Here is a 25,693-nt window from a genome sequence, read left to right on the forward strand (position 1 = left end):
AAACATACCGAACGACATCAGCAAATAAATGTCCGTGACAACTATAAAGACGAACAAGGATAAAGGACAAATCAATATCAACAACCACAATGACAAAGCTGTCAATGACAATCAGACATAATAGCAGTCATGAAATGATGACCTATGACAGTGATCACAATGACAATACTGCATTGAAACAGTCGCACACAATAGCAGTCATGAAATGATGAATTATGATAGTGATCACCATGATAATACCGCATTGAAACAGTCACACATAACTGTAGTAATGAAATGATTATCCATGATAGTGAATAGAATCAAAGTTACTGTAATGCACATCATTGTAAAAAAAAAAAATACATATACACACATATATACATACATACACATACATAAATACATATATACATATATATATATATATATATATATATATATATATATACACATATATACCGCACATACACACATATATATATATAGTCATACTGCTGAAATCACCGTCGCTGTAATAAAACCAACAACATAATAACACCCTGGATAACTCAGTGAGTAATGTGGGGAAGTACGTATGTACTGTGAGTGTGCATATGTACAGGTATCTCTGTATGTAAGGAAGACTTCATATATATATAAAGGTGCAGGAATGTGTGGGCGTGTGATTGTCACTGAGAGTGCATGAAAGGAAAGGGGCCGCCTTCCACCTCCCAGAGAGCCCCGCCCCAAATAGCAAGGCCGGGCCCCGGCCGCCAGAAGGCCACCAGGCCCATAGGGGCAGGCAGCACAAAGATCAGTGCCCCAAGAGCCAGCCCAGAGAGCCCCCCCCCCGGGAAGACCAGTAAGGGGCCGAAGAGAGGTAATCCCAGCCAAGGACAGGGCGCCAGCGGGCCGGAGGACTGCCAACCCCCGAGACCAGCGAGAGATCACACCCCACAAAGGCAGACGGGTACCGGGGGCCACAAACCGGCAGGCCCAGAGACGCCTCCACAGCCGGAAAGAAGCCCGCCCGCGCCGGAAGCGCCAATTCCCCCCCACCGCCACCCCCACCCCCAGGGAGCGGAGCCCGGCCCGCCCCGGGCCAACCCCCGCCCGACCCCCGACACAGGGCCGCCCCGCCAAGGGATGCAGGAGGCACACCCTCCACCCACCCGGCGGAGGCACGGGCGGCAGAGATGTATCGCCCAGCACCTGACCCCACGGAGCAAACCCCTGTATGCCCCCCCCCCCCCCCCCCCCCCCAAATAAATAACTAAAATAAATAAATAAATAAAAATACACACACGCACGCACATACACACTCCTACGCACCCACACACACGCACATAAACACTCCTACGCACAAACACACCCCTATGCGCACGCTCATACACACTCTTACTTACTCAAGCGCGCACACACACACACACACACACACACACACACACACACACACAGTGGTCGACTGCCCGACACCCGGAAGCCCCACCCTATCCCCCGTTGGTAACCCAAGGAGCAGCGGAGCCGGGGACCCCGGGGTCCCAGACATACGATTCAGAACCCAGGGGCGGAGAGCGCAGACCGCCGGGGAGCAGGAAGACACCCGGCCACACCCCCCCAGCGGTAGGACGCCGCCAGCGAGGCAGACAGGGGAGTCAGCGAGGAGGAGAGCGGGAAACCGAGCAGGCAGGCGGGAAAACGGGCGAGCAGCCAGGCGAACCACCACACAGCGCCAACCGAGACCCGCGGGCCAGCAAACCCCGAAGAGAGAGCGGGAGCACCACACCCCAAGCCGCAGGGAGGCCAAGCACCAGCGCCGAGAAGGCGAGACCAGCAGCCGACCAGCCGACGGCCCCCACATACCACCAGAAGCCAGACCAGCCACATGCCACCAGAGCCGACAGCGCACCACCCGCGCACCGGAGCCCCACCCCCGACAAGCCCACAGACAGACCGGGGGAGGCGAGGACACAGACAGCGGCCCGGCAGCGCACAAAGCGCAACGGCGACTGACGCCCAAGCGTCTTCTTGGTGTTAATCTCATTTCTCCTCCTTTTGGAGTTACTGTTGGTTGGCAAACTAGCTCATTTGCCCTCGTTGATAGTGGTTAATTGGGTCCACACCTGAATGTGCCAAATGAATTTCCACGATATAGAATTCAATGTTAATAAATTGCATATTTTTGTAGTTGGAGCATAGAAAACCTGTTTATGGCTTTGTAAATACGGTTTTAAACATTATTGGAGCCCTGTAGACGTGTAATAACACTCCTATAGTCACCTTCACTGTCATTATTCATTGTTTACACCACAGTGCACAACTCATATGCTGCAGGGACTCGAGACGGCTGCTAGCTAGCAAGCTAACCAGTCAGCCTCAAATTGACTTCTTCTAAACTTAAGAAGCCAAACATGTACCACTTCCACACAGGATGGGAGGAGGACTTTTTTTCACTCATGCCGGACATGCCATGGCACTTTATGCAGTTTTAAGGTAATGTAATGTAAGGTAATGTCATCTTTACTGATGCCTAGTGACCAGAATACTACATATTGCTTGTATTTCAATATGTCTTGACTAAGCCTATCTCGATAATTGATACATCGATTAATTGAACGATTTAAAAAAAAAAAATGAAGTCAATCATTTTACCGGCCTCGATTAAATTGACGTGCACGTATGCGTGTTTGTTTTCCTCGTCTCTTTTTACCACACAGGCAGGATGACAGTAGCTTTCACTCCCCATGTCTGTGCACACTGGTTAGTGAAATAAATGGAGAGAGTGAACTAGAGCCGCAACGATTAATCGATGAATGGATGATTAATCAATTATCCAATTAATCGACAACTATTTTGGTAATCGATTGATCGTTTCATTACTGTAAATATACCGATTTCAGCGTCTCAAATGTGACTATCATTAATTTCCTTAGTCATCCGTGAAAGCAGACCTTTATCTTTGTGTTTCAGGTAAAACAAAATCGTCACACACACATCAGCTTTGCCTTTGGAAAAATCAATATTTTTGCCTATTTCTGATCTCTTGCAAAGCAAACCACTGCAGAGATGTGTGCATAGAGCATGCATAAGAACAATCCCACGCAAAGTGTGGGATTTATCCACTTGTACTTGTGCGTAGGAAAATGCGTACATTTATGCACAACTCTTATTAGGGATGTCCCCATCCACATTTTTTGGCTTCCGATCCGATTTTTTTATAGTCTTGCGGATCCGATCATTATTACCGATCATTTTTTTTGTTTGTTTTTTTAATAATATTAAGCTTTTGTTACAAACACGAATTTGGGGAATTGAATATGGTTATGAAAATAACTCTTCTAAGCATTACAAACAATGCAACACAGCATGACCAACAATATTGTTTGGCTTTTGTAACAGACCTCTGTGAGTCAGGTCCCTAATCCAATAAAAGATATAATAAAAGTCCATCAAATAAAAGATAAAATTGGAAAAAATGGACATGCAAATTACTTTTAGTGTAGGATTAATCATTTGACATGGTTATAGATCAGTTTGTGGTGTGATTTAAAATATATGACATTTAGAATATATTTTTTAACAAACTGTCTTAGGGCCCTATGAAATCTGTTTTATTTGTTTCCCAAATTCTGTTTTTTCCATTTTTTTAGATTTCAGTTTTTTATCTTTTCCACTTAGTTTACCAGTGTAGAGTGCGTGCTATTTGGGTTAGTAAAAAAAATGCAAAAATCCTTACATTTATTGATGCAATACATCATTGGCCCATTTTGTCCAGTACTTGAGAAATAGCTTAGCTAACTTTTCTAATGGGATGTCAGCCTCAGCACATATTGCTACAATATCTTCAACAATCTGTAATGCCCGTGCTTGTGATTAAGGAAGATGTAGTTACAATCGTGTTGTTCATGTAAAATATTTTAATGACACCCTTAATTTGTTTACACAGTTAGACAAATGTCACAAAGATGGCTCTTAATTTGAAGGCCGGAATGTGTTGTGTGTGTTGATAATGGCAATTGATGGTTGATACGCGCTGTGTGCAAGAATAAACGTGCCTCTCATCTTTTTTCACTCAGACCCTGCTCATCATCAGTGGGCATTGTTAAATGGTCCTTACATTAAAGCAGTAAAACACAACACAGTGAAAAAAATACTCATCCCGTCTGAGTCGTGCAAACACACACACACACACACACACACACACACACACACACACACACAGGTGCACTAGCTAAACTAAGCGAACCCCACTAGCTTCCATTCACGGTAACAGGGGAGTTTTCAAGTTTTTTTGCTGCCGTTTCGACATGTTTAGTGGTGTTTGTGCGGTCCCTATGCTATGCAACCAACGACAGAGCAGCACTTCCCGTGCAAGCTCCCTACACCATGACACAGCAGTCCGGGCACAGTGAGAGGGAACTACCGCTGTAGCTACGGAGGCGAATATCCAACGTCCAACGTGAAACTACTGTAACTTCACCACAGTACACCAAGGACATGTCCAGATGGTGGTGTTGCGTTTTCTTCTTCTTGCGGTAGAGTCGATAGTAGAGTCACAACCAGCTTTGATGCGCATTACTGCACCTACCATGTTGGACTGTGGCTCAGAGCTATGAATGTGATACGGAAACCGGATGGGCATGATCTCATGGCGGAAGCCGATATTATCCAATCTTCATAATTACAGCGGATCGGGACATCCCTAACTCTTACCATGCGTACACACAAAACCTAGTGGTAGAACAGTGAAACTGCAAATAGCCATGGCTGTGCCTGTCCAGCACAGGCCATATCATCTTGCTATGTGCTTCACAGCTTGACCACCGCCCCTCTCTCCAGGGCAGACAAGCTGATGCCAAAAGCAAAGCCTGCCACTGAAGTTTTATTTATTTCTTATTTCTTTATTGTTGATGCACATGTAGTAGTCTCTGCCAGTGACTCCTTGATTTTTAGGATAGTGTTTATGTCAGTTGATTTGTTTCAATTTCAGTGTTCGGTGTTTCTTCCTCGCCCTCTTTGCAATGATTTTGGGGAGTGAACAAATCCATTCATGCATCCTTAAAGGGATTGCTGCTAAGAGGCGGAAATTAAAAATGTGTTTTGTTTTTAAAAAAAAAATCTGATTCATCATTTAATCAAAAAAATAATCGTTAGTTGCAGCCCAAGAGTGAACCCTCCTGTTGGCCATTAAGCCTCTTTGTACCAGTTTTGTGGAGGCGGGGCTACTGGTAAATGGATACAGAGATAAGAGTGCTAGCAGCAAGTTAGCAAGCAAACGCTAATATGAATGGCACAAAAGGCACAAAAGCGATGGTTTCAAAGCTAAATGCCACAACCCCAGAGTGGAGGTGCACATAGCCTTCGTCCTGACAGTCAACACTTAATGCGGCATTTGGTCGACAAAGTAAATATAAATAGAAACAGTGCAAAATGGTGTGCGATCACAATGTTGTTTGCTGCATAGCAAAGGAAATGCAAACTTTCGATACGGTTAAAAAGCCAACAATTTGGCAAGTGTGATAAATGTTCAGGGTTTTCCCTCAGGATTTTTTGAAGCTGTGGTGGTGGGCTACATGGGAGGCGGACTACCACCACTGTTGTGCGGCTGCTGCGTCGCTGTGGCAGGATTTTTTTTTATATTTAAATTTGCTGTCCGTAATGTCAACATTAGGGTCGTTTTTGCAGGTATGAACAGCAAATGCATTAGTTAACTTTAAATGCCTTTCTCTCAGCCTTTTGTTCCACTCCTTACCCGCCAAGTGCCAACAGGGCAGACACGTGATTCCGGTGCATGTTTTTCAAAATAAAGTGTATTGAAACGTTTTTATGATATTTGATAGATATTTTATTTCAAATTAATTGTGGTCAATATGTACAGCAAATAATAGGCTATACATGTATCTAAAAGGCTCCAGAATACCCCCGCAACATGCGCACGAACGCCCTCCCAGGCAACTCGCACCGTCTATCAAACACCTCCAACATCTCCCGATAAGCTGGCCCCTCAAACGCACCGAAAGGCTGCACCTCCCCTGCAATGCAGCGAGCAACATCGTCCATGAGCACGCACCACCCCGCCCTATACATTCACTTCGCCGATCAAGCGCCGACCGCCGGGACGAAGGCCCCACTGCACATCCACGCTGGAACTGTGGGATTTGGCTTAGAAACTACTGCTTTTGCGCCTTCATTCATATTCGCTTGTTAACTTTCTGACTGCTAGCACTCTGTGTATCCACTCAGCACGTAGCCCCTCCTCCATGTACTGGGACAAAGAGGCTGAATAGCAGACAGGAGGTTCACTCTTTCCTTTCATTCCACTATAGAACCAATGCGTGCAGACACGCAAAGTGTGCCCTCTTGTCATCCAGCCTGTGGTACAGCGAGATGAGGGAACGGAACAGGCATATGTATATGCTGCATGTCAATTTATCGAGGCGTCAAAATTATCAACCTCGTTTATTTCTATCGTTCGATTGATTGATTATCGTGACAGGTCTACTTGAGTCCATTTTATTTTCATTTGGCTTTTTTGTTTAATTTATTATGTTTGTTTGTTGGTTTTAAATTATTTTATTTAAAAGCTCTTGACATTCCAATTACAATGTTAAATACTCTACAAAAATTTAAGTTTATTGCTTTTGATCGGGTGGACCTGCATTATTATGCCATATATATTTACATTAATGAAAAAAATGGTCCGAATATAATGTTGGCAGTAATATCGGCAATAGTTTGTAGGACCATTATGGGACAACAAAATGTGTTCAATTTGTGGGGATTAGATTTGTCATTTGTCCATTGAAACAAATATTGAATATTTTATTGAATATATTTATTTTGAATATTTTTATTTTCTATGCTGGAGCCTAGAAAATAATACACACATACAGTACATAGAAGAAAGTGTGTAATGAGTTCCAGTAGAAACACCTAAAGGATCATGTCTGAGATAAAGTGTGTTTATGTTGTCTGTGTCCTGCAGGTGTACAGCAGCTGATTGGTTGTCAAGAAGAACATCCCACTCATCCACAGGGGGGGAGCTCCACTTTGAAGCAGGAGGATCCACAGCCCCCCCATGTTAAAGAGGAAGAGGAGGAACTCTGTACCATTCAGGAGGGAGAGTGTCTTCTAGGGCGTGAGGAGTCTGATCTGACCAAGTTCCCACTGACTTCTGTCTCGGTGAAGACTGAAGACCATGACGACAAACCACCTGAGTCCTTACAGCTTCATCACAGTCCAAGTGAGGAGAACACAGGCAGCAGCAGCTCACCACAACACATGACAACAGAAGCTGATGGAGGCCACTGTGGAGGATCACAAGCAGACAACCTCTTAGCTCCACTATCAGATAGTGACGACACAACGTCACACTCTCCTGAAGATGAAGATAGGGACGACACCCAAGAACCGTTGAGCAGCGATACAGACTGGGAAGGTGATATGAGGACTCACACTGACAACAAACACTCTGAATACTCTAAAAAGAAGCCAGGTAAAAAACGTTCCACCTGCTCAATTTGTGCTAGAAGCTTTCCTTGTAAGAGTAATTTGACCCAACACATGAGAACACACACAGGAGAAAAACCTTTTGTTTGTTCTGTTTGTGGTCAGCAATTCTCCTTTCAGTCAGGTATGATACGACACATGACAACACACACAGGAGAAAAATCTTTTGGTTGTTCTGTTTGTGGTCAAAAATTCTCATTTCAGTCAGGTATGGCACGACACATGAAAACACACACAGGAGAAAAACCTTTTGGTTGTTCCGTTTGTGGTCGAAGATTCACTCGAAAGTTAAGTATGGTATCGCACGTGAGAACACACACAGGAGAAAAACCTTTTGGTTGTTCTGTTTGTGGTGAAAGATTCACTCGGAAGTTCAGCATGGCATCACACATGAGGGCGCACACAGAAGAAAAGTCTTTTGGTTGTTCTGTTTGTGGTCAAAGATTCTCTCGAAAATCAGGTATGGTGCAGCACATGAGAACGCACACAGGACAGAAACCCTTTAATTGCTCAGTTTGTGATAAAAGATTCATTCGGAAAGGAGATATAGTCAGACACATGAGCACACACACAGGACATAAACCCTTTAGTTGCTCAGTTTGTGGTAAAAGTTATTCTTGTAAGAACAGATTGACAACACACATGCAGACACACAACGGAGAATAAATATTTTTCTGGCCAATTTGTGCTAAAAGATAGTCAATTCACAGAAGTGTAATGTCACCCATGGGAAGCTTCTAGAAAGTGGTGACCTGCTGTGTGTATGATATCCGATTCCCTCATGAGTTAGTGTGCTGTTCACAACAGCAGCGACACCACCTTGATTGGTTGATGACAACATGGAGTTTTTTCCATCTTTCGTCTTTTGTCTAAGGAAGTGTCAATGATCACGAAGTTGTTCGTATTGGGACCATGTTCTATAATAGTGTTGTACATGTTCACAGAGCATGAGTTACAAAGTGTCCTCTAACTTGGGAAAAAAAAAAAAAACTTAAAGGGTCCCTGACATGATTCATCAACTTTGCTGAAACACATCATGTATTATTTGTAATTACGGTCTACATTGTTCGATTTCTTGAAAGCGAATGGTAAATTCGCAAATTCGCATTTTTAGTTCATGGCACCAGCCGTGACGAATTGGTTCCTGCAGCTCAGCCTCATTTCCAGAAGTGACGGGGGTAGTACCACTCAGCTAAAAGAAAGTAAACAAACACTTCTCGAAATAGGTTGTCAACTTGGTTCAGTATATCCATCCTTTTTCTATGCCGCTTCTCCTCATTAGGGTTGCAGGGGTATGCGCCTATCCCAGCTGCGACAGGCGGGGTAATCGCAGGGCACATATAGACACTCACACAACACCTATGGACAATTTAGAGTCACCAATTAACCTAACATGCATGTTTTTGGAATGTGGGAGGAAACCGGAGTACCCGGAGAAAACCCACGCACGGACGAGGAGAACATGCAAACTCCACACAGAAATGCCCAACGGAGATTCGAACCCAGGTCTTCCCAATCTCCAGACTGTGACTGTGTGGCCAACATGCTAACCACTAGACCACCATGCGGCCCTGGTTCAGTATATATTTCATCAAAATAGTAGTCATGCCAAATGCTGTGTTGCTGCTAGATGTTCATAGTATCAGAGTGATACTGTAAGTTTGTTTTCTTCTCCTGAAGACGAAGGTTTAAGACAACAATGGAAGAAGCAAGTGCAGAGAACGAAAAACATCCAGTGATCATTTCACTGATGACTGCAGCTTATGTATGTTTTTTTGTTACACTGACAGCCATGAGAGGGCACTCGAGGATTGAGTACCAGTATCTGCTACTCCTATCACTCCTGTACCACTGAAAATTCACAATGTAAACATCAGCTTATAAAGATAACTGAGAAAGATGGAACACAAATGCCCCCAAAAAGAAAATCATATTCTGCAGATTACAAGCTGCAAGTAAGCTAGTTATATGTTTAGGATAGTTATCTGAATAACTGTTTAATATACAGTCAAACCTGTCTATAGCAGCCACTAAAGGGAAACTGCAAAAGTGGCCGCTATAGGTAGGTGGCCGTTATGACAGGTTGGCGGCCATTTTGAATTTGTGCACGCACATATTAACATGTCTGTGATTAGAAGCTTGTTGTGTTTGCAGATACATATAATTATACTGTTACATGTTGACCAGTAGAGGGCACTGTGGGACTGCGGATAAAAGTTGTAAAGAACAACTAAGCTTGTTATTCTACACCACCCACAGAACAAAGCTGTGCTACTATATATATGGCAGAGTGTCATTACAGCTTTTCGTGCATGAAACTTCTGCTTGAGTTGGTATTTTGGCCGCTATATGCGGTCAGATATTGACCAAGGGATACAAAATGGGTGGCTGCTGGCCGTATTAGACAGGTGACCGCTATACACAGGGTCATAAGGGCCATTCCAGTGGCCGTTATATACAGGTGGCCCGCTAAGACAGGTTTGACTGTATTACGTTAACATATCACCTATTCACGTTACGTTAACAGATGCCTATTTAGCTTGTTGTTCTCAATTTTTTTGGTATTACTATAACTTGCCTTTCAAGATGAAATGTCTGTTTTTGGTCTCTGAGATCATAAAATAAAATTCCCCCTAAAAATACGACTTACATGTTTTTTTTTTTCTTCTTCAATGTGCAGTTTTGACTGGTGCGACGTATACACCGGAGCGACTTATAGTCTGGAAAATACGGTATAAACAATATATAATATATGGAAGCCACAGTGATGAATCATGTCAGGGACTCTTTAAACTATATAAATGAAAATTGTCCTAAATTTTCATTCGGCCTGAATAAAATAACTTTTTTTTATGGCTGTCTCCCACCGCTGTCTGGTAGTTACGTTGTGGAAAATACCCGTTAGCACCGGTGGAAAGAGGAAATAAACTGTTCTATGACAAATGTGTCTTTTATCATATTTATTCTGCACAGAGACAGAATGTTGAAACAAACCTATAGCAGTCTGTGGCAAGTGTCCCCTTGAAAGACAGGACAGAAGCATAGCTATACAAACTTTATCAGGACTTCTCAGGTTAATCACAACCTGTTGCCATAACGTCATTGGCGAAACTTGTTTTGGAGACAGGAAGGGTCTAACCTCAAGCAGACAGTCATAACAAAGCATAGTTTGTTCTTCTAGCAAATCAGTCTGACATCAATGTATATATTAGCAGAAATATTGTATATGTTCAAATCAGATGGCTTAATGGTAGAATATAAAAGTGCCATGAGCAATCCGTAGCTCATGTTCACACACAAAAGCTGGCTCAGAGAAGCAACTGACAATTTGGAGCGACATCGCTATCATTAGCTGACAACAAATATAACTAATGCGTGAGCCAGGGTTACGGCAAATGTACTCAAAGCAGGAATATTATGTTTGAAATCAGGTGCCCTCTAGGCAGCTGGAGGAACTGCTAAATACAGACCATTTTAAGTCATTCTCAACTGGTGGGTCGTGACCCAAAAGTGGGTCACAGAACAGTTTCCAGTGGGTCGCGAATACAACTTGATGTCGGTGAATGCAAGTTGCATTCTTGTGTGTGTCTGTGCCATGTTTATGGGCGACTGTGTCAAGCTTGAATGGGAGGGGAAGGGCATCGAGTGTGGCCGGGTGCTGGACACGGGCGTGCCAACAGTGTGCTAAAGAGAGAGAGCGTCTCATTGCTGGAGCTGTGTTGCATAGGGGATAATTCCGCCTACAATGAAGACTTCTAGATATGACGATAGAGTGGACTGGGAGGTGTTTCATACCAAATTCCCATGCAGGGGACTGGCCTACCGACGAAATGGCCCTCATGTAATGAAACTCACATACTGGGTTCATCAGAAGCAAAGTTAAATTTCTATATTTAAAGCTTGTTCACCTTTCATCCAGGTTCATCTGCAAATGCTCTAATTTAGCTCCCCATATGTGCCATGTACTAAAAACCTTTACACACACTTTTTCTTCAAATAATTTTTACATTTGCGGATAAAAACTTATTGTTCCTGAAACTAACATTAAACTTGTTTTGTGTGCTGGCACACTGTTATACTCAACACAAATACAAACACAACACTTTTATTTTTGCTTCCATTTTTCATGAGCTGAACTCAATGATTTAAAATGTTTGGATCAGCGTATGTTATTTGAAGCAAATGGTGGTCACACCAGAAAGTGACTCGTTTCCGGACCACCCACAATCCATTTAAACTGCACGTTTTGGAGTGTCCCTTTATCGTGACCAAACTACTGCATCCATCTCTTAAAAGGGATGTTTGCAACGGTTAGACGGCCGCCAAGAGGGCGCAAACTTTTGAATGTGCTGTAAGCATAATATTCCACTATCTTCCTGCTCTGAGCAAGTCAGCGACATGCAGCGTACACACACGCCCATTATTTTCGATAGCTGTCAGTAATGGTAGCAATTTGGCAAAGCTTAGCTACTAACGTTAGCGATCATTGAATGAATAGCCTATCACGACAGCATGACAGCATGACCGCAAACTGAGCTGCGTATGTACCAGAAAGTCGTGTGTGACAGCCATGAACGCTACCTCTCTTAACACAGCCACGTTAAAGGCAGTATTTAGCCAAGCATGAAATAGTGTTGATTTTTCCATTTAGATGTGTTGAAAAGGTCTTAAAAGCCTTTCAATTTTTATGTGAAAATGTGCAGCTATTCATACATGGCAAGAGCTTTGAACTATTTTGGTGCTTTCCTGACTTCCTGACAAAAACAAAAAAGTTCATTTTATTTGTCATTAATGTACACTCAGCACCCCATCTTGACAGAAAAAAAGAGAAATGTAGAAATTTTTGCAAATTTATTAAAAAAGAAAAACTGAAATATGACATGGTCATAAGTATTCAGACCCTGTGCTTAGTATTGAGTAGAAGCACCCTTTTGAGCTCATACAGCCACGAGTCTTCTTGGGAATGATGCAACATGTTTTTCACACCTGGATTTGGGGATCCTCTGCCATTCTTCCTTGCAGATCCTCTCCAGTTCTCTCAGGTTGGATGGTGAACGTTGGTGGACAGCCATTTTCAAGTCTCTCCAGAGATGCTCAATTGGGTTTAGGTCAGGTCTCTGGCTGGGCCAGTCAAGAACGGTCACAGAGTTGTTCTGAAGCCACTCCTTTGTTATTTTAGCTGTGTGCTTAGGGTCATTGTCCTTTTGAAAAGAGAACCTTCGGCTCAGTCTGAGGTCCTGAGCACTCTCGAAGAGGTTTTCCTCCAGGATATCTCTGTACTTGGCCACATTCATCTTTCCTTCATACAACCAGTCGTCCTGTCCCTGCAGCTGAAAAACGTGATGCTCCCACCACCATGTTTCACTGTAGGGATTGTATTGGGCAGGTGATGATCAGTGCCTGGTTTTCTCCACACATACCGCTTAGAATTAACACCAAAAAGTTCAATCTTGGTCTCATCAGACCAGAGAATCTTATTTCTCATAGTAATGGTTTCCTTCATGTGTTTTTTCATGTGTCTTAAACTGAGGAGAGGCTTCCGTCGGGCCACTCTGCCATAAAGCCCCGACTGGCGGAGGGCTGCAGTGATAGTTGACTTTGTGGAACTTTCTCCCAGCTCCCTACTGCATCTCTGGAGCTCAGCCACAGTGATCTTTGGGTCCTTCTTTACCTTTCTCACCAAGGCTCTTCTCCCACGGTTGCTCAGTTTGGCTGGACGGCCAGGTCCGGGCAGAGTTGTGGTCGTCTCAAACTTCTTCCATTTGAGGATTATGGAGGCCACTATGCTCTTAGGAACCTTGAGGGCTGCAGAAATTATTTTGTAATCTTGGCCAGATCTGTGCCTTGCCACAATTCTGTCTCTGAGCTCCTTGGGCAGTTCCTTCGACCTCATGACTCTACTTTGCTCTGACATGCACTGTGAGCTGCAAGGTCTTATATTGACAGGTGTGTGCCTTTCCTATTGAAGTCCAATCACTTTAATTAAACACTTTATTGGACTCCAATAAAGGAGCAGAACCATCGCAAGGAGGATCAGAAGAAATGGACAGCATGGCAGTTAAATATGAATGTTGCTGCAAAGGGTCTGAATACTTATGACCATGTGATATTTCAGTTTTTCTTTTTTAATAAAGTTGCATAAATGTCTACATTTCTGTTTTTTTCTGTCAAGATGGGGTGCTGAATGTACATTAATGAGAAATAAAATAAACTTTTTTGATTTTGGCAAATGGCTGCAATGACACAAAGAGTGAAAAATGTAAAGGGGTCTGAATACAAGAAACAAGACCACTTCAGACATTATACTCACTGCACATTAACCAGTTGGATGGAATTTCGGACTGTAGATAAATAAAGTCCATTAAATCTGTTATTGTGTCTGGACTCACTCTCTAATTGGAGTGTTGGTGTGGCCTAGCACACATACGGTCAGCTCTCCCACACACATTCATTCACTTTCTGTGCCGCTTAATCCTCACTAGGGTCACGGGGGTATGCTGGAGCCTATCCCAGCCGACTTTTGGCCGAGAGGCAGGGTGTATTGCACATTATGCAGAATATTGTTTTTTTATTATATTGCGTCTACATTTGCGTCTACATTTACATTCATATTTTATTTTCTATTACCTTTGACTGGCCCTGCGATTGGCTGGTGACCAGTCCAGGGTGTACCACGCCTGTCGCCCGAAGTCAGCTGGGATAGACTCCAGCATACCCCCCCCCGACCCTAATGAGGAGAAGTAGCATAGAAGATGGATGGATGGATGGATGGATGGATGGATGGACCTTTGACAGTATTTAATACTGATTTGTTTGTTTGATTGATGTGATATTTAGTTCCTGTTATTGCTGCTACTGCATACAGGACTGATGAGAAGCATCAAATATCAAACTAACCTAACATGTGACATCACACATCTGACTGATGTCCACAAGATTTAGGGCACACCTTTCCTGAAGTTGTAGGGTCAGATTTGTCATCTCTGAATGTCCATTGAAATAAATTTTTTGTATTTTCTGTGATTCTAACTCCACTTGTCCCAGTCGAAGCCAAGTCATTGTAAACAATGTTCCATCATTCTGGCAAGAACACTCAATTAATGTCCATGAAACACAACACACACAAGATCCAGGAGAAACATCTCAAGGATCATTTGTGAGCTAAAGTGTGTTTGTGTTGTTTATGTCCTGCAGACGTACAGCACCTGATTGGTTGTCAAGAGGAACATCCCGCTCAGCCACGAGAGGTTAGCTTCATTTGGAAGCAGGAGTATCTACAGCTCGCCCATGTAAAAGAAGAAGAGGAGGAATTTTGGACCACTCAGGACGGAGAGTGTCTTCAAGGTCTGGAGGAGGCTGATCTCCCCAACTTGCCACTGACTGTTGTCTCTGTGAAGACTGAAGACAAACCACCTGAGTTCTTACGTTTGTTGTGTCCTTCGGATGTTCAGCGGTTGATTGGTTGTCAGGAAGCGCAGCCGCCTCAGCTACAGGGGCGGAACTCCACTTTGAAACAGGAAGATCCACACCCAACCCATGTTAAAGAGGAAGAGGAGGAACTCTGGACCATTCAGGAGGGAGAGTGTCTACTAGGGCGGGAGAAGGCTGATCTCACTAAGTTGCCACTCTCTGTGAAGACCGAAAACCATGAAGACAAACCACATGCGTCCACACAGATTCAACACAGTTCGAGTGAGGAGAACACAGGCAGCAGCAGATCACCACAACACATGACACCAGAAGCTGATGGAGGCCACTGTGGAGGATCACAAGCAGACAACCTCTTAGCTCCACTATCAGATAGTGATGCCACAACATCACACTCTCCTGAGGATGAAGACAGGCACAACACCCAAGAACCTTTGAGCAGTGATACAAACTGGGAAGGTGATATGAGGACTCACACTAACAACAAACACTCTAAACTCAAATGCTCTAAAAAGAAGCCAGGTAAAAAACGTTCCACCTGCTCAGTTTGTGATAAAAGCTTTCCTTGTAAGAGTAATTTGACCCAACACATGAGAACACACACAGGAGAAAAACCTTTTGTTTGTTCTGTTTGTGGTCAAAAATTCTCCTTTCAGTCAGGTATGATACGACACATGAGAACACACACAGACGAACAACCTTTTGCTTGTTCTGTTTGTGATAAAAGATTCTCTGATCAGTCAGGTATGGTACGACACATGAGAGCACACACAGGAGAACAACCCTTTAGTTGCTCAGTTTGTTGTAAAAGATTCTTTCGGAAAGACGCGATGGTCAGACACATGAGAACGCACACAGGAGAAAAACCTTTTAGCTGCTCAATTTGTGACAAAAGATTCTCTCAAAAGGATAATGTGGTATCACACATGAGAACACACACGGCAGAAACATCCTTCAGTTGCTCAGTATGTGGTAAAAGATTCGGTCACAAAGCAGCTATGGTATCACACATGAGAACACACCCAGAAGAAAACCCCTTTAGCTGCCCAGTTTGTGCGCAACGATTCTATCAAAAGGCACATGTGGTACGACACATGAGAATGCACACAGGAGAGAAACACTTTAGTTGCTCAGTTTGTGGTAAAAGATTCATTCGGAAAGGCGATATAATCAGACACATGAGAACACACACGGGTGAAAAACCTTTTGGTTGTTCTGTTTGTGGTCAACGATTCACTCGAAAGTTAAGTATGGCATCACACATGAGAACGCACACAGGAGAAAAACCTTTTGGTTGTTCTGTTTGTGGTGAAAGATTCACTCGAGCGTCAGGTATGGTACAACACATGAGAACGCACACAGGACACAAACCCTTTGGTTGCTCAGTTTGCGGTAAAAGATTCATTCGGAAAGGAGATAGAGTCAGACACATGAGCACACACACAGGACATAAACCTTTCAGTTGCTCAGTCTGTGGTAAAAGTTATTCTTGTAAGAAAAGACTGACAACACACATGCAGACACACAACAGAGAATAAACATTGTAGTGGCCAGTTTGTGCTAAAAGATCAATGTCACAGATGAGAAGCTTCTAGAAAGCGGTGATGTGTTGTGTGTACGATGTCCGATTCCCTCATGAATTAGTGTGCTGTTCACGCATCATAAGTTATCAAGTGTCCTCTCACTTAACACAACACTTCAATACAGAGATAGGAGCTGCCCTGTGACACAATCATAGGATTATGGAGACAATGACTAGGTGTCCTTTTTTTTTTTGCTACAAATAGACTATTTTATTATATTTCTTATTAAATGTGAATAATGACATGATATATGACTATTTGCCTTCTTGATTTCGTATTTTTTTGCATGTTTGTCACACATAAGTTTCAGATCATCAAACAAATTTAAATATTAGTCAATGACAACACAACTGAACAAAAAATGCAGTTTTTAAATGAAACTGTGTATTATTAAGGGAGAAAAAAAAATCAAAATCTACATGGCCCTTTGTGAAAAAGCGATTGCCCCCCCCCACACACAGAAAGAAAGTAATTGAGATCTATCAGTCTGGAAAATGTTGTGAAGCCATTTCTAAAGCTTTGGAACTCCAGCGAACCACCGCAAGAGCCATTCTCCACAAATCGCAAAAACACAGAACAATGTTGAACGTTCCCAGGAGTGGCCGGCCAACCAAAATGACCCCAAGAGCGCAGCGACGACTCAACCAAGAGGTCACAAAAAACCCCACAACAACATCCAAAGAGCTGCGGGCCTCACTTGCCTCAGTTAAGGTCAGTGTACATGACTCCACCATAAGAAAGACACTGGGCAAAAAGGGCCTGAATGGCAGAGCTCCTCGACGCAAACCACTGCTGAAGAAAAAGAATATTACCTAGGCTCGTCTCAATTTTGCCAGAAAACATATTGATGATCCCCAAGACATTTGGGAAAATACTCTCTGGTCTGACGAGACAAAGGATGAACCTTTTGGAAGGTGTGTGTCCCATTGCATCTGGCATAAAAGTAACGCCGCATGTCAGAAAAAAAAACATCTTACCAACAGTGAAATGTGATGGTCTGGGGCTGTTTTGCTGCTTCAGGACCTGGGAGACTGACTGTGATAAATGGAACCATTAATTCTGCTGTCTACCAAAAAATCTGTAAGGAGAATGCCCGGCCATCTGTTCGTGACCTCAAGCTGAAACGAACTTGGGTTCTGCAGCAGGACAATGATCCAAAACACACCAGCAAGTCCACCTCTGAAGGGCTGAACAAAAACAAAATGAAGACTTTGGAGTGGCCTAGTCAAAGTCCTGACCTGAATCCTATTGAGATGCTGTGGCATGACCTTAAAAAGGTGCTTCATGCTGAAAAACCCTCCAATGTGACTGAATGACAACAATTCTGCAAAGATGAGTGGGCCAAAATTCCCCCACAGCGCTGTAAGAGACTCATTGCAAGTTATTGAGAACGCCTGATTGTAGTTGTTGCTGCTAAGGGTGTCACAACCACTTATTAGGATTAGGCGACAATCACTTTTTCACACAGGGCCATGTAGGTTTGGATTTTTTTCTCCCTTAATAATAAAACGTTTCATTTACAAAGTGCATTGTGTGTTCAATTGTGTTGTCATTAACTAATATTTAAAGTTGTTTGATGGTCTGAAAATGTAACAAACATGCAACAAAAAAAAGGAAATCATGAAGCGGCAAACACTTTTTCACACCACTGTATGGACATGTGTTGAAGCAACGGAATTAGCCCAAAATAACAAATGAAGGTCACACCCTAATATAGGTGGCTCCATGTCCACACTATGCCCACTTCAAATAGTAAGAAATGATGTACAGCCTGAGGGAATTACTTAATTCTGTAAAATAACTTTTTTTTCCTCTGGAATAAAAACTCCATTGGATTCTACCTGACCTGCCATCAGATCCTTAATTGACTTTTTTGCCACATATGACTTGTTCAGTAAAGTATTTTCTGGTGAAAAATAACAATCTTTGTGTAGCCTTACTGTTTTATATTGACACCGAGCTTTTATTTTGAAGGGCAACCGCATTGAACTGTATTTTACTGATCGCAAAAGAGGAAGTAGTTGTACTCCTGTATACATGTTTTTGACACTTTGGTGGTGACCAAGATGGCGGCCTGAGTAGCTGTGGCTTTCCGGGGCTCCCGTCAGTTATATAGATTCATAGCAAATATCGCCACGAATACACCAAAGATTTGTCTTTTCTAAAGCCGAAAAGGGAGTTGAAGTTGGAGCGCTAAGTGAAGATTGAAGACGTGATAGAAGATGAACCACTGCTATGCTAAGATGGCGACGTCCAGTCAAAGAGAAGGTGGAAGAGAATCAGCGCCACCAACTCCCAGCAAATCAAAAACGAAGAAAAAGCCCAAAAGCGCAGGTAAAGGTGAGCGGGTTGGCGTTTTTAACAACGTATTTTTGCAGCCTACCATTCTTTTTAAACATTTTGCTAGAAATTGAATATTTTCCACTCTGTTTTGGATACGTAATGCAACATATTTTTACTCGTTTACATATCTACAACAGCGACATAACACACGATCACGCTTGGAACAAACACACCTTGTTTTTTTTAAATTAGCACACACACACACTTTCAGTTACACTATGAGTCACCTTCCTGTCTCTTGGCTGAGGTCCCAAGGTTGAAACAAGATCAGACCAATACATCAGCAAACAGTTAACAGCAGGTTTCCTGATCATTGGGACCGAATAATGAATGAAGTTATTGTCGTCCCAGGCCGAGTGCCCTCGAGACATTTCGTCACGTTATAATCATGCGAGATCTTATAACAAGAGATCTCGCGCCATCCCTAACCAGTACAATCCGCCCTTTCCGAGGTGACAGTGTCAGCACTGTCTGTCAGTTGTCATTTTTGTGTTTGGTGTCACGTTACAAACCAAAATATGTTTTGGACAGTAAGAACGCAAACACCGGCTAGCATATGTTAGGAGTAGTGGTTTGAAAGAACAGATTGTTAAAAAAAAAAAAAAAAGTTTGTATATTTCACAATTGCGAACTGCATAACAATTGCCATAATTTTGATTCGGCCTGAATAAAATAAGTGTCCTTTATGGCTGTCTCTCACCGCCAGTGTCTGGTGTTCACGTACATGTCTGTAGCTCGTGCACACACATAAAAGCAGTCTCAGAGAAGCGACTGACAATTTGCAGTCATTGTACGGTTATGATAGACTATACTGTACATTCAACATTAGTAGCTAAACTTAGCCACATCGTTATCATTAATGTGCGCTCCAGTGTTACAGCTTATGTACACGAAGCAGGAATGTTACTTTTCAATGCTGGAGGAACTGGTAAATACAGTCAGTTTAAGCAACCTAATCCACGTCTTAAAGGGAGTGTTGCAATGGTTAGGTGGCTGTCTAGAGGGCACAGACTTTTGAACATGCTGGATGAGTTATATCTCACCCTCTTCCTGCTCTGAGCAAGTAAGATACGCTCCATGTCGCACACACGCGCATTAGTTTCAATAGTCAGCTAATGATAGCGATTTGGTAAAGTTTTGCTACTAACTTGAGCTATCATTGAATGAATAGCGTTTGTGCTGTGTACGTACAAGACCGCTGTGTGTGACAACCATGAACGCCACTTCTCTAACACAGCAACGTGAGTACACCTCTCACCCACATGTTTGTTTATTGGTCTCTTCATTTTTGTAACTCTATTCACTATTTCTATTATCCCTATCAGACATTCCAATTGCAGTGTTAAATACTCTTGAGAAATTAAAGTTTATTGCTTTTGATACAGTGTACTTGCATTATTATGCAATATGAAAGCATGGTTGACAATGATATTGTTTATTGGCAATCCATTGTAGGACAATTATGATCCAGCAAAATTTGTTATCCTGACGGGCCTTTTCTTGACCGTTACGGGGGCAATCTGTATAGAGAATATTCTTTTTTCTATATTCAGTTGCTCAGTTAAAAAACAACATTGGGCTTCTGTAAATACTGTATGATTATAAAAAAAATGACAAAACTTTTCAACTGCATTGCACCTTGTGTACAAGCTTTGAATTACATTCCTATTTTCTTTGACTTTGAACTGTATTTAATACTCATTTGTTTGATTGATGTGATGTTGTGTTACTGTTGTTGCTGCTATGGCAGCATCAAATGTGACATGACACATATGAGTGTTTGATGTTCACAAGATTTAAGGCACATCTTACCTGACAATGTAGGGTTCGGCTTGTCCTGTCCAAATGTTGATTTAAACACATATTTAATATTTTCTGTGATTCTAGCTGTACTTGTCGCAGTCTCAACCAAGTCATGTAAACAGTGATCCATCATTTTGTCAAGACACTCAGTTAATGTCCATGAAACACTGCACAAACATACAGTACACAGAAGAAAGTGTGCAACGAGTTCCAGGAGAAACACCTCAAGGATCATGTCTGCGCTAAAGTGTGTTTGTGTTGTTTGTGTCCTGCAGACATCCAGCTGCTGATTGGTTGTCAAGAAGAATGGTCCACTCAGCTGCAGAGGGTGAGCTCCATTTGGAAGCAGGAGGATCTGCAGGAAGTCTGGACCACTCAGGAGGGAGAATTTTTTCTCGGGCCGGAGGAGACTGAGTTCACAAAGTTTCCACTGACTGGTGTCTCTGTGGAGTCTGAAGACCATGAAAACAAACCACATGAGTCCTCACATTGGTTGTGTCCTTCAGATGTCCAGCCGCTGATTGGTCATCAGAAAGAACATCCCAGGGGGATGCCACAGGTGGTGACCTCCACTTTGAAGGAGGAAGGGCCACAGCCTACCCATGTTAAAGAGGAAGAGGAGGAACTCTGGATCACTCAGGAGGGTGAGTGTTTTGTAGGGTTGGAGGAGGCTGATCTCACCAAGCTGCCACTGACTGTTATCTCTGTGAAAACTGAAGACGATGAAGACAAACCACCTGAGTCCTCACAGCTTCATCGCAGTCCAAGTGAGGAGAACAGAGGGGCAGAGCCTCCAAACAGAAGCTCACCACAACACATGACAACAGAAGCTGATGGAGACCACTGTGGAGGATCACAAGCAGACAACCTCTTAGCTCCACTATCAGATAGTGACGACACAACGTCACACTCTCCTGAGGATGAAGACAGGGACGGCAACCAAGAACCTTTGAGTAACGATACAGACTGGGAAGGTGATATGAATATAGACACTGAGTTTAAACTCTCTGAATGCTCTAAAAAGAAAACAGGTAAAAAACATTGGACCTGCTCAGTTTGTGCAAAAAGATTTTCTTTTAAGTGCCACTTGACTCAACACATGGTGACACACACAGAATTAAAATCTTTTGCTTGTTCTGTTTGTGGTCAAAGGTTCTCTCGAAAATCAAATATGGCATCACACATGAGAACGCACACAGGAGAACAACCTTTTGCTTGTTCTGTTTGTGGTCAAAGATTCTCTAATCAGTCAACTATGGTACGACACCTGAGAACGCACACAGGGGAAAGACCGTTTAGTTGCTCAGTTTGTGATAAAAGGTTCTCTCGAAAGTCAAATATGGCAGCACACATGAGAACACACACAGGAGAAAAACCTTTTGCTTGTTCTGTTTGTGGTCGAAGATTCTCTGATCAATCTACTATGATACGACATGTGAGAATGCACACAGGAGAAAAACCGTATAGTTGCTCAGTTTGTCATAAAAGATTCTCTCAAAAGTCTACTGTGGTATCACACATGAGAACACACACAGGAGAACAATCTTATGTTTGTCGTCAAAAATGTTCTGATCAGTCAAGTATAGTATCACACATGAGAACACACACAGGAGAACAATCCATTAGTTGCTCAGTTTGTTGTAAAACATTCACTCGGAAAAGAGAGATGATCAGACACATGAGAACACACACAGGAGAAAAACCTTTTGGTTGTTCTGTTTGTGGTCAAAGATTCTCTCGAAAGTCAAATATGGTATCACACATGAAAATACACACAGGACAAAAAACTTTTTGTTGTGCAGTTTGTGGTGAAAGTTATACTCACAGACCCAGTTTGACTCGACACTTGCTGAAACACACAGCACAAAAACCCTTTAGTTGCTCAGTTTGTTGCAAAAGATTCTCTCACAAAGACACGATGGTCAGACACATGAGAACACACCCAGGAGAAAAACCTTTTAGTTGCTCAGTTTGTGCTCAAAGATTCTCTCAAAAGGCGCATGTGGTATCACACATGAGGGTACACACAGGAGAAAAACCCTTTAGTTGCTCAATTTGTGATAAAAGATTCACTCGGAAAGCAGAGATGGTCAGACACATGAGAACACACACAGGAGAAAAACCTTTTGGGTGTTCTGTTTGTGGTCAAAGATTCACTCGAAAGTCAAGTATGGTCACACACATGAGTATACACACAGGACACAAACCGTTTCGTTGCTCAGTTTGTGGTGAAAGTTACTCTTGTAAGAAAAGCTTGACAACACACTTGCAGACACACAACTGAGAATAAACACTTTACTGGGCAGTTTGTGTTAAAAGATGATCAAATCACACAGAAGCTTCTAGAAAGTGGTTATCCTCTGTGTATGTTATCAGATTTTCTCATGGGATTGTGTGCTGTTCATAACAGCAGCGACACAACCTTGATTGGTTGAGGACAACATGGAGTTTTTCCTTATATTGGATTACAAAAATGATAATGAAATTGTGTTTGTGTTGTGACAATGTTCTGTAATTGTGTTGTACATTCTCACAGAGCATAAGTTACTGAGTCTCCACTAACTTAACAAAACACTTAAATCTGCTTTAATAGAGCGATAGGAACAACCCTGTGACAAACAGAAGATCATGTGACTAGGTGTCCATTTTGGGACAATGACACTAATTTATTAATTTCTTAGTGAATGTGAATAATGACATGATGCATGACTATATAGATGTGTGTTGAAACAATGTGACGTCAATGTAATTAGACCAAAACAACAAAAGGTCACTCCACACCATGCCCACTTCAAAGGGTATAAATGATTCTGTAGTCATTTCACATAATATACATAATCAAATATATTAAACAAAATTTTGTACTTGATTTTGTGCTCTTTGTTGAAGTAGCTTTCATACAAAGATATTTGCGATAAAGTCTGCTTATTTTGATATGTTTCATTTTTATGTCATTCCAACTCAGTGGAATTAGTTTTTAAGCACTTAGCCTACTTCCTGCTTCCCATCATGCTTTGCTGGACCGCTTTGTAAGTAGTGGTTACTAATACTGTACGTGTCATGTAAGTTATTTATATTTTCACGTAGTGTTAGTAGTTGCCCTGTGTGTATCTTTTTGTTTGCCATCATGACAATGGTTAGCGTTCTGTGTAGTTATCCTTCTTTCATTCTGGCTGTGTGGTAAGCTCGCTGGACTTTTGGTCTTGATGAATGACTGACCAAGTAAAGAGCTACTTAATTTATGGCAGCTGTGCTGCTGCTGAACGCATCTTCGAAAATGCAAGAATGTCACTTTGTATAGTTTTAGCTTGACCAATTCCAATACTAAAGAATATAAAGGTTAGTATCACTCAGTTGTATATATTGTATGGATTGGAATAAAATATGTATCTCTCACTGCCTTGTACTAATTTAGACATTACTCTTATTGATATCTGATATTTTTGCTTAGGTTTTGGTTATTTTTGTGTTTTATATGAATCTACACGAACGGGTAATTTTTAAGGGTATTATTTGATTCATATTTACTCACCATTTAACACTGTTACATTTATTTAATATTGTCCGCAATCTGTTGACTCAAATTTGAGTAGTTACGGTGTATCTTTTTTTTTTTTTTACTGTTATAAAAATGTGATGTACGGCCTGAGAGAATCACTTCTGCAAAATAATGTTTTTTTGTAATAAAAACTATTGGATTCTACCTGACCTGCCTAATGATCCTGATTGGACTTTTGAATTATCTGCCTCATTTGGATTGACTCACCTTTCTGGTGGGGCAAGAGCCTGATGGTGCGCGTGGACCGCGAGTTTGAGACCACTGGTCTAGATATAATCTGACTTGCCTCGACGCACAGCAAGGACTCTGGAACCAGTCATCTTCAGAGGGGTTGGAATTTAGTCCACTACCTTTGGGTGGAGCTTCAGGTCCTGACTGTTGCGTGCCTTTATGTGCCAAACAGCAGTTCAGAATACCCGCCCTTTTTGGAGTCCTTAGACGGAGTACTGGAGAGTACTTCCTCAGGGGATTCCCTTTCCTGCTGGGGGACTTCAACGCTCACGTTGGCAGCAACAATAAGACCTGGAGAGGTGAAGAACGGCCCCCCTGATGTGAACCCAAGTGGTGTCTATGCTCTTCACAGATTGTCCATAACAAACACCATGTTCGAGCATAAGGGTGTCCATATATATGCACTTGGTGCCAGGACTCCCTGGCCTAAGTTTGACAATCGACTTCGTGGTCGCGTAGTCCGGCCATGTTTTGGACTCCTCGATGAAGAGAGGAGCAGAGCTGTCAACCAGTCACCACGTGGTGGTGAGTTGACTCAGATGGTGGGGGAGGATGCCGGTCAGACCAGTCAGGCTCAAACGTAGTGTGAGGGTTTGCTGGGAACATCTGGCAGAGTCCCCTGTCAAAAGGAGTTTCAACTCCCACCTCCGGGAGAGCTTCGACCACTTTCTGAGGGAGGCAGCGGGCACTGAGCTTGAGTGGCCCATGTTCAGTGCCTCCATTGGCGAGAAGGCTGATTGGAGCTGTGGCCATAAGGTGGTTGGTGCCTGTCATGGCGGTAATCCCAGAACCAGTTGGTGGACACCAGTGGTGACGGATGCCGCCAAGTTGAAGAAGGAGTCTTATTGGGCCTTTTTGACCCATGGGACTGCGGAGGCAGCTGACAGATACTGGCAGGCCATGTGGTTTGCTCTGGCGGTCGCCAAGGCAAAAACTTGGGACGTGGGAGGAGTTCAGGCAAGCCATGGAGAATGACTTCCGGGTGGCTTCAAAAAGATTCTGGACCACCAACTCACCATCTCAGGAGGAGGAAGCAGTGCATGGTCAACACCATGTATAGTGGGGATGGTGTACTGCTGAACTTAACTCGAGATGTTGTGGAACGGTGAAAGGAATACTTTGGAGACCTCTTCAAGCCCACTGACACATCTTCCAATGAGTAAGCAGTTCCTGGGAAATCCATGGTGCACTCTCCTATCTCGGGCTAAGTGTTACATTCCATGTCCTCGCTTGGTTCCTGCCTTCTCCTTGTTTTCCCTCTCTCTTCAGACCCCAC

At 42.8% G+C, this 25,693-nt stretch overlaps 2 protein-coding genes across 8 annotated transcripts in view; both read left to right on the forward strand.

Moving 5' to 3' along the window:
• Positions 1 to 18,326, forward strand: part of LOC129179198 (oocyte zinc finger protein XlCOF6.1-like) — a 147,839-nt gene extending 129,513 nt beyond the window's left edge. For 2 of the 4 annotated variants that reach the window (XM_054772107.1, XM_054772106.1), the window contains 2 exons: positions 6,947 to 7,456; positions 14,665 to 18,326. In XM_054772107.1, coding sequence (XP_054628082.1) covers positions 6,947 to 7,456; positions 14,665 to 16,436 — 2,282 coding nt within the window. In that variant the 3' untranslated portion in view covers positions 16,437 to 18,326. Of the gene's footprint in view, positions 1 to 6,946; positions 10,196 to 14,664 lie in introns of those variants that run through there. The other 2 variants (XM_054772108.1, XM_054772109.1) reach the window with 2 other exon arrangements.
• A 200-nt stretch (positions 18,327 to 18,526) lies between these two features.
• Positions 18,527 to 24,285, forward strand: LOC129179203 (zinc finger protein ZFP2-like). 4 transcript variants are annotated; one of them, XM_054772125.1, is made up of 3 exons: positions 18,527 to 18,821; positions 20,903 to 21,271; positions 21,347 to 24,285. In XM_054772125.1, exons 1-3 carry the CDS (start codon positions 18,704 to 18,706, stop codon positions 22,909 to 22,911), a joined length of 2,052 nt encoding a protein of 683 aa, XP_054628100.1. In that variant the 5' UTR covers positions 18,527 to 18,703; the 3' UTR covers positions 22,912 to 24,285. The 4 variants fall into 4 exon arrangements, with proteins under 4 accessions (XP_054628100.1, XP_054628098.1, XP_054628099.1 ...); XM_054772123.1 differs by having other exon boundaries at positions 20,903 to 24,285; XM_054772124.1 differs by having other exon boundaries at positions 18,527 to 18,815; positions 20,903 to 24,285.
• The last annotated feature ends 1,408 nt before the right edge of the window (positions 24,286 to 25,693 follow it).

Source organism: Dunckerocampus dactyliophorus, chromosome 4 (assembly GCF_027744805.1).
Source record: "Dunckerocampus dactyliophorus isolate RoL2022-P2 chromosome 4, RoL_Ddac_1.1, whole genome shotgun sequence".
Lineage (NCBI taxonomy): Eukaryota > Metazoa > Chordata > Actinopteri > Syngnathiformes > Syngnathidae > Dunckerocampus > Dunckerocampus dactyliophorus.

Bases quoted from the DNA above. Each gene is read 5' to 3' on its own strand.
- LOC129179203 (XM_054772123.1), top strand. From the start codon at position 18,704: ATGAACCACTGCTATGCTAAGATGGCGACGTCCAGTCAAAGAGAAGGT. The intron at 18,822-20,902 runs GTGAGCGGGTTG...TGTGTCCTGCAG, and splicing joins GCCCAAAAGCGCAGGTAAAG to ACATCCAGCTGCTGATTGGT.